Source organism: Trachymyrmex septentrionalis, unplaced genomic scaffold, assembly GCF_001594115.1.
Source record: "Trachymyrmex septentrionalis isolate Tsep2-gDNA-1 unplaced genomic scaffold, Tsep1.0 scaffold190, whole genome shotgun sequence".
In the NCBI taxonomy this organism is placed as follows: domain Eukaryota; kingdom Metazoa; phylum Arthropoda; class Insecta; order Hymenoptera; family Formicidae; genus Trachymyrmex; species Trachymyrmex septentrionalis.
Window position 1 is genome coordinate 603,429 of NW_017305072.1, and position 10,083 is coordinate 613,511.

The 10,083-nt window shown below is 37.8% G+C and overlaps 1 protein-coding gene across 1 annotated transcript in view; it reads left to right on the plus strand.

Moving 5' to 3' along the window:
* The first annotated feature begins 487 nt into the window (after positions 1–487).
* The window catches only part of LOC108747045 (nephrin), a 106,305-nt gene continuing 96,709 nt past the window's right edge, over positions 488–10,083 (plus strand). The window contains exon 1 of the mRNA XM_018484276.1: positions 488–549. Within this exon, the coding sequence (XP_018339778.1) occupies positions 488–549 (62 nt within the window). The remainder of the gene's footprint in view (positions 550–10,083) is intronic.

Here is a 10,083-nt window from a genome sequence, read left to right on the forward strand (position 1 = left end):
GGAACTTTCTCCCGTTTCAGTATAGTGCGCGTAACTTTAAAGTGGCTATTCAATCACGCAATAGATCCATAAACTGTTTGCCATCGACGCTGTAATCTATATCGACGTGTGGCGTGTCGTCCGACGTTAAAAATTTCCAAAGAAAACAGGGAGGGAAGGGGGGGAAGAGAGAAATCAAGAGATACAGGGACAATCGGGACCTTTATGAACAAGATCACGGATAAATGAGCCATTTGTACGTACTAATGATGCAATCTATGTAACGGCCTGTACACGCCCATTGCCGTTTCAGTATATTTTCGAGTCGACCCGCTAAGCACGCGCGCTACTGGATTATACACCCACACAATTTCAGACATGCAATTATGCAATTAAGCCCTCCGCTCGTAACGTACACTCTACCCGCTCGAGAGGACTACTTTCTAACATGCAACCGTATTGCTGAGCGTTAAGAGGAAGAGAGGCGCTCTCGCTCAAATGTAGCGAAATGCAGCCCGAGTCTGCTATGACTCATGTTAAACGGCAAAAGGATTTGGACATGTACAAAGGGTACGTTTAACGTTCGATATTAAATCCCCAAATATGTAGTCGCAATTACGATGGGGGTGTCTGCAGGTACGTTACATGTGCACCTAGTAATTCGCGCATGAATATACGTCTCCTCGTCGCATCTAATAACTAGTGTAGTCTAGTTAAGCGTAATTATTCGATCACCAAAACGGGAATTCATTAATGAGGCGAACATATCGCGCGCGGCAAATATATATCGCGCAATTAACGTGCCAAAGGGGTCATCTAATCCGCTCTATGGCGCGATGCTGTGATAGCCATGAGCAACCGAACCAACTAGCGTGGCCTTTGCCACGATCTCTCCCTTTATCGATGTGCTCCGTAGTATGTATACCAGGCGTACGTTTGACTGGAAATCGTGTCTGCTCGTACCTCACGCACGAAGTTCCTAGGCCATCGCCGAGAATACCGCTTGACCCCGACAGCCGTGGAACTATGCATTTGCTGGGACGGTCGTACATTACACGGGCACATCTTGGTTTCCGCTCCGCGAACGTCGAGTACGATGCACTTGTACTCGAGCACACCGATCCCTCTTCCTCCGCCTTACTCGCTAAAACACTATATTAGTAGGTCGATGAAACCGTATATAGGTAATAATTTGAGGAACGATTAGTTAAATAACACTAATATATTTAACTTTGCTTTTAATATACATATTAAATATTTAATCTTTTACAGTATTTTATTGTAAATTCTTGGTGTTTTTAAAATATGCTTGTTAGCATTATTATCATTAAATTGTATATCAATTTAATTTGTAGTATTACTATTCCAGTTTAATTGCATTTCAAGACCGAAAATTAATAATCGACAGTTTATAGAACTAAAAATGTATATAGGTGTATAAGTTAAACCGAAATATTATTAGGCATTAAGATGCTAATTAATTGTCAGACCGAATAAGGCATTTTTCTATTTAGATATAATATTTAATGTTATTTTTAATAAGAGAATATTATTCTTTTGAAGCGTATTTTTGAAATTAAAAATATTAATTAAGAATTTTCAATATTGTTAACTTTTCCTAGAAAAGAGGTCAGTTATTCACATCATTAAAACATGCGCGCAGAATCATTTGTGAATTACTACTGCGAAATAATGTAAAATAAAGAAAAGAATTCTAGAAAAAATTCTAGTCTCGTATTCCGTTCCTCTTTAATTATATAATTACATTATTCTAACGTATTTACTCTTGTACTGTGAAATTTTGACATCCTCCTCATCTGTCACATCGTGCACTGTCAAGTTTTGACTATCTATCTGGTTCAAATAATTTCTACGTATTTGCAGCGTTTGTGAAATTCTACTCGATTCATAATAGATGAATCTATCCATCCATCCGCATACCATCGTACAATGCTTCTCTAGAGATAGTTCCAGAACATGTGTAATAACTCGAATCGATTAATTTCACTTCGGTTTTCGATGCCAGATATGTACATACGAGAATAATCTTTAATCTCTTACGCAGGATGTATTCTTTTATGTGATACGCTTTTTTCGTCTCTACACTGAGAGAAAAATGTACTAAATTTTACTAAATAATTGTTTGTGATAGTACAATAATAACATTTATTTACCGAAAATAAATATTTAAAAAACAAAATGAAAGATATAATATTTAAATTAATGATTCTTGTATCAAATAAATATGTGTTTACATTTAGTAAATATTCAACTGGCACTATTTAAACAAATATTGAAATTTCGAACATTTTTCTTTTAGTGTACAGGATTGGGAAAAATTGGATTAAAGACGCTAAGTAGGTCGGACTTCTAATAATAGATATATTTCTCTTATTTTTTTTCTCCCTGACTCGGCGTCTTTGTGTGAATGCGCGTGAAGGAGGTCGCAAAGAGCGAGATCCCCTGGATCCCACACCGTTCGCGGGATATTCTAGCACCTGCCGCTTCGTAAAATAGCGACAGTGCTTATGTGCGCGACGTATGTGTCGGCGTTTGAGGGGAAAGAAGGAATGGCTTTTTACGTCGAGGGCTCGCTACCTAATATCCAGGCGGGCCACTTCAACGTAACTCCAACTCGAGTGAGATACAATCGTCCGCAAAAGTCAGCGTCCTTCGTGTGCCCGTATACGACCTCGATAAGACGCCATGCGACCTGATAAGACGCCGCACGTCGATACTGCGCGCGGAAAGGCACCGCCGGAACGCGGCTGCCTCTCTAATACGATTTTATCAGGCATCGCTCGTCGTTTGTAGATACGTAAGTACGAGCGCTTCGATATAAGTGGCGGAGCACGCGGTATTACACAATTTAATGGAAATGTAACGTGATTTTACGTAATACGACGTTACGTCGGATTTATCGTTCCACGCCAGGCGCAGTGCAATCGTAAAGTTTATTATTGTATCGCAAATGCTTACCTAATGTAATAATGCATAAAATAATGTTATGGCGCAGCGTATCGTGTTATATCCGCGATGTTGCGGCACGGTGTGAAATTACAGTAAACGCCGTTCGAAAATGCCGTGCATGTCTTCTGGCTGCCGTAGCGGATATGTTATACTACTGCGGCGTCCGCGTTGTACATCTCTAACTACTTCGACGCTTAGTTTGTATGTCTCCGATCAAAGCGTTTGATATCGTTATAATCAGCGACATCGTTATCGGTATACTACCTTACGCTTAAAGGGCAGCGAAACATTGCGTGTTAACGTGTACCGAATATACCCGGTGTAATTCACGATGAAACGTAAATAGGAGAAATAACGCGAATGTCGGGTTTAATTTAAAGAGAACCACTCTAAAAGCCGGACCAGCCGCGGACAGATTCACTGACTGAGCCATTAAGTGCTGTTTCCACTTAATCCGGATTTTCTCCGGTATGTTATTTCTATGGATAACGATAATTTACTTACGTTCGCTTTAATACCACTGTAAAGAGCATTCGCCGAGTGTCTGAGCGAATGATTTTTAATACCCGCGCCGTAAACTAAAATGGATATAAGCACAACTTGCTAAGCTAAACGTTACGTACTAAGGCGCGGATCGTAATCTGATTAACGTTGGAGGTAATCTCGTCCCCAAGACGATCTCATTATACGAGACAACATCGGAAAGTGGGCGTCAGACTTAATCTCGTTGCCCGATACTCACAGATGATTCGTTCCGACGTGGCTCCTAGGATGGCTTTTATCGAGAATTTCGGGAGAATATCAGGGTGCATAGAATATAACGATAATGTATTTATTCACTCGAATAACAGTCGGATATCTAAATATCTAAAAAGGATGAATAATAAGGATGCAACGAGATTCTAGAATAAGCAGAATATAAGAATTATAACATAATAAATGGCGGTACATTAAAGTTTAACCAACACTTTGCATTTGTGGAAAAATATATATTATGTTATTTTTATTAATTTGATTATTTTAAATTTTATTACACTAAGTTCTTTATTACACACAGAGAAATATTATTTATTAAACTTTAATAATATTTTGTTAATAGTACTAACTAAACATTTACAGTAAATAAATATTTATTCTAAAAAAGTTTCATTAAATTGGTTTTTGTGCTAAAAATAAATGTATGTTTACATTTAATAAATACTTATTATTACATTTAATAAATACTTATTAGTACAATTCTCAAATAAATATTTATTAAAATGTACATTTTTTTCATTGTACTTCATAACTTTAATTTTGTAAGTGGATTTTCACTCATGTGTTTTTTAAGTTTAGTATAGTTTTGTTAATAAAATTTTGACAATTTCTGAAATAACATTTAATAGAATTATTTAATGTTATTTACATAATAGTTAGTTCTCAATTATTCTAACATTTTGCATCTATAAAGTAGACATTAAAAAAATGTAAAAAATTCTTACTTAATAGATGAATTTTCATCCAGAGTAATGAAAAGTACGAGTAGGATTCCGGAGTTGAAATATAAATACATTATTAAATCTCTAACGTCAAATTTAATTATTTTAGTAAAAAAATAATAATATATTTAGTAGGAGCAGTGGCGACTTACATTTAAATTACAAGTTAAATTTGATGCTATGGATTTAACGATGTACAATGCATGATCATCAATTGGGGTTGTGCAAGATAAGCTGGAAATGCGGGAAATGATAGACAGGTTGCAAGGGGGCGAAAGAGCGAGACGAAGGAAATTTTCACTTGCGCCGAACGTGGGATGACGTACGTTCCGACCTGGCTTCCTGTGCAGACTGTACGCGAGAGAGATATCGACCAACCTCTGAGGCTGCTTCTGTGAGGCACTCTTACGATCGTATTTCGAATACAGCAGTGCCTGCACGCAAGCGGCCTTTGCGGTATGTAGTGTACAGCTGGCATCGTCGGTATGCTGTCTTATGATAGAATAATTCGTGGGATTCGCCATCGAGTACGAAGACGACGCGTTATCCGATACATTTTCGGAGGCGACGAGTCTCGATGTTGGACGGTGAATGGAATGCCTGGACCTGGAAAGAAGATGCGAAATAGATTTATGAGCATACGGGAGCACGGCACGCCTGAGGGCTTGACACACTCCTCGTAAATCGCGCGTGTGTTACGAGCGTGAGGACACTATCAGTATTGCCGCGTACTATATTAATGAATATCAGTGCAACGTCAGCGGCACGTTACACATATAAATTAATTATCCCACTTTAAAGTTTAACCCTCGTCCCGGGGACGGAAGTTTTAATTAACTCCATCTTTCGGTAAAACCTCCTTCTTGTAAAGACTACCCGGTAGTCGCTAGTCCGTGTGGATCCCGTTAGAAATATTTCACCGCGTGTTGAATATTTTACTACGCGTACGCAAAATACGCATGAGATATTTATAGATGGCATTTTGGGACGACATGCTCGCTGAGCGAATTATATTGATGTAGGCAAGCGAAATAACAACGACTATTCCCGAACTCGCCGAAAGTAAATATCAATAACGGTGATTCAATGCGGAACATCTGTCACAGCGTGCTGACGCTAAATTTCAAACAAGAACGTCCAGAGAATAGGAGTACCATTAATATAGTGATATTCTAGTCTAATAATGGAATGATATATTTTAGGTAAAGAAGGCAGACTGCAAGATATTCAGACATTATTAAAAAATAATAGTTCAATAAATTTAAATAAGTGTATGCCTAAATAAATTCAACAAAGTTTAATTTTGTAGTGAAAATAGTAGTGCAGAAGTCTAGATATTTGAATGTGAATAAATATCTTTTATCCAATTTTATATTAGAATTTAAATTTCTCTCTTGACATTTTACATTTCGCCATCTAGATCTAGAATATCTAGATTCTTCACTGTCTTTCGTCTCATGTGTTTTACATATTCATTCCACTCGCATTACTCTTACAATTTCTACAGTTTATATGTTACACGGAAAGAACGACTTTGCCGAAGTATCTACAAACTTAGCTAGATACAGATCCGAAAATAATTTTGTTAGGCCATCAAAATAATTACGTAGAAATCTTAAACATGATGAGCAATGCTCCACAAAAGTTTTTGACATTCTAGCAACCAGTTTGAACGTCCTACATAATTGTTTTGATGGTCCAATAATATTATTTTCAAATCAGTATCTCTAGCTGAAATTTTTAGATATTTTTCAATCAAACCGTTCTTTTTGCGTAACAATAAACGATCTTATTATTAAGTATTATAAGTACGCGAATTTGGTAAAGTAAGATTTTAATTGCGATAAATTTGAGCGTCGCGGTGTGAATCATCTACGGTTTTTTTTCTCTTCTTCGTTAACGACCGTTAGTGCTAGCTTCCATTGGTAGATGCTCGAGAGTAGGAACGTTTTGCCGATGTTACTTTGGGAGTTAATAACATGCTAAAGCGACGATCAATAACAACCCGTGTCGCGGTGGGAAGCAATGCGAGAGTAGCAAAAGCATTCCGAGGGCGAAAGTTTCAAAATGATCTTCTCATCTACCATCACCCGTAATCGCAGAACTCGGGGGCTGATAATTTGATGACTCCCAAGTTCACCCCAAAAGGATTAGTGCCTTTGGAGAAAAACTTTTTAATGAGTTATCCTGGCGCCAGGCTTCTCTACCCGCACAAGAAAGATCTTACTCGTCGTAATTATTAATACTTCAGCAGGATGTCCCGCCTTAGGATAATGTAAAGCAATAGAGCAACGTGCTCGCCATTTAATTTCCTCGTATATCGTCCAATACGTGCGGGTTACAATAATCTCGCGATACAGCGCATATAACAGCGCATCGTCTGCATTTTAAACAGCAAATCCGTTCAGGCTTGATTACACTTTATATTTAATTTATAATGGATATATCAGTAATAGGAATAATGCAAACTACGCATGAAGTCCATCACTCGCGATACACGTTACTGAAAGCTGGAAGTATCCGATATAATCGGCATACTCGATACGTACATGAAATATGTACTTATCGATAGAAGCATAATTACAATTATTGGCCAACTTGATGGGATGCTGTATCATTAGAATTTAATCCAACGAGGATTCAGTTTATATTATTAACAACAATTGTAATCAAGTGATAAAATAGTGCGACGAAATATATTGAACAATAATTAATAGAATGCGAATTAAATATATTCTACGCAACGCAACTCATATACAGCACATTAATTTTTACTGTGTTTACCTGTCGTGCGGAAGTTATTAATTCCCGTGCTATATGCAGAGAATATTAGTTTAGTCTGGTAGCTCAACGATTGCAAACTTGTCGCGCCGCTGCGCGGAAAGAACGGTTTAGCTAAAATATCTAAAAATTATTAGTAGTATAGATACAGATTTGAAAATAAATTTGTTCGATTACTTAAATAATTATATAGATATGCTTAAACGTTGTGAAAATGCTGTAAAAAATTTTAACGCTCTAGCAACAAATTTAAACATTTTATATAATTATTTGGATGATCCAAATAAAATTATATTCAGATCTCCATCTATATAGTTAAATTTTTAGCTTTATCTATATAGATAAATTTGAACTAAATCGTACTGAAATAAATTTTTCCATGCAGTAAAGAAATGCGCAAGTCTATAGTCGTTACGATTTATATTATATGAAATTCTGTTTTGACACATAATACGATCAGGTTAATTCTCGGTGTATATTCAGAGAAAAGGAGATATCGTTGTCGTGTCGCATCCGTTGATCGCATTAATTTCAGTCGTATTTTCAGTTGCATGATTTATATGTGCATCTACACAGCGCAGAAAATCTTCTCCGTCGACGAGAACATACTCTTCTATGTCATTAGTATCGCGAAACAATGCAGACACCGCAAAAATAAATAGCTCGCGGCTTCGATAGAAGAGAATTCCCCAGCGTCGGCGCACCTGTTGGTCGCTTTGTCAAATCGACGAGTCTATCGACCCGCAAATCATTGTCTTATCTCAATTCGCCAGGATTAATTCGATCGGTCTTCCTCCGATATAAACGTCGCGCCCCATTCGTTACTGGCAGTACATCGTTGTCGGACCTATCGATCTCCCTGTAACGTCGATCTAAAAATTGCGGGTTTAGCGGAGTATCTATCGAATGGGAAACGAATGGTTTCGGCGAGGAAGCGGAATAAAGGATTACCGCGATGTCATAGTTGACGGATATGCACGTTACGGGTAGAATTTTAACGATTTGAAACTTCTGTATACTACAAGTAGCTATATAGACAAAGGCGCCTATCATTAGCTTTATTTAAGTAATAAAACAGTCAGCGGGATTCATAATTAAACCAGGCGCGCAGGCTTATGAGAGAATATAAAATCTGCCTGTGAAAAAAGTAATCAGATACCGAGTGAAAATTTTAGCGACTTTCCTTTGTCCTGCAAATGCGGTTCTTTCATCGACGCGAGTGCCCCTTAACTGATTTCGAAGCGCGTTCGTGATTTTACATTTTGAAAAATGTACTTTAAAACATTATATTTCACAACACTTTGCATAAAAAATTTTGTGTCCACGACTGCTCATATATCCTAGCTTGCACGATAAAAATCAGAGGGGGAAATTTAGTAATTAATGCAGAGTATCATGTATTGAAATATGAATGTGAATTAGTGTTTCATGTGAGTCTTGCATAATTCAGTTTCATTATCACACAGGGGCTCTCTGTAAAAAATTTATAATAGAATAAAGGAATAATAGTATTAACGCAGATTTTATGTTTTTAACCGACGACCATAATTATACCATGCACATTTCAGTCCAGCGTTAATTTTGCAATGAAAAACAGAGATAAATTTGAACGACAAGACAATAACAGCTAAAATTAAACTCTTAGTAATCTCGTGAATCGGCATCCTACACGTTTTAATAATCTCGTGTAACGATGTAGATTTGAAATTTCAAGAGTAATCCATTCTAGAATTTGTATTGCGTATTCATAGATATTTGCGGTTAAAAAATATATGAATGTGGGATTAATTAACGAAAATACATTTGCCATAATACGTTGAATTATTGGTCAATGGTTCTCTATTGCGTAAACCCACGTACTATCTAACAGATAATAGAACGGATGCTAGTCAACTTTATCGAAACGATGGTAAACAACATGAGGTTTGCCGATGACGTATTTGCCTGCATTTGGTTAGGTACAATACTCAATGGAGTTAAAACTATTTCAACGGAATAATTCATGGTACTATTAATACGACGGTTCGAAATTCGTCATCGATATGTATCCTGGATGCAATATCGCAGGCGGAACAGGCCGGAACAACAATACGATCTGCATAACGCGCAGCACCGGCCGTAATTTCGCGTCGTTGTTACCCCGTTTTCCCCGAGTCAAGTTTAAAACACTCCACCGCCGACGAAATAACGTCGGGAGAAGTGAAACAATGGTACATATAATCCTCTTTTCTATCTCGCGTATCTTTATGTACGCGCCGGGCTCACCTATTTCCCGCGACGATTTTACGTGGAAACGTCGGAGAAATGTAGCGGCGAAATGAATAAACGGATTTGCGGCTCTTTTAGCGGTGCATTATTTCGCGTAGCGGTTTATTAAATTACACCTTCAAATAATGTCAAGATCAAACCTGAAACAACGCCGCGCACAATGCAACCGCTCGTGTATTTCCGCGCTGAAGCATCTCTAATTACACGAGCGTATTACATTACGCGTTACGCTTGTCATCGTGTCACCATTACTTCCCGCGTCGTGAAACCGTTTTTCTTCGCCCTCCCTATCCGTCTGTTCCCAGCCGTTTCATTGCGCGCTCGCACAGCAAACAAGAAACTGTCGTACTGAAGAAACGATTTTACGGTTTTACAGCGCAAAAAGCGCTTGGGAGACGCCACGCATTGCAGGGTAAGCTTTCCGTACCGTTAAGCGTCACGGTTATTTTAGAAACCGGCGATTGCCTGTTTTCGAAAGAAATATTTGCAGTAACAATTACGTTCATGACGAAACGTAACAGCATCGCGTAGCTAGCCTCCGGTCATCATTTGTAGGAAAAAGAATGTCACTGTCGTTTTCATCTGTTGGTACCACGCGCTGGTACCA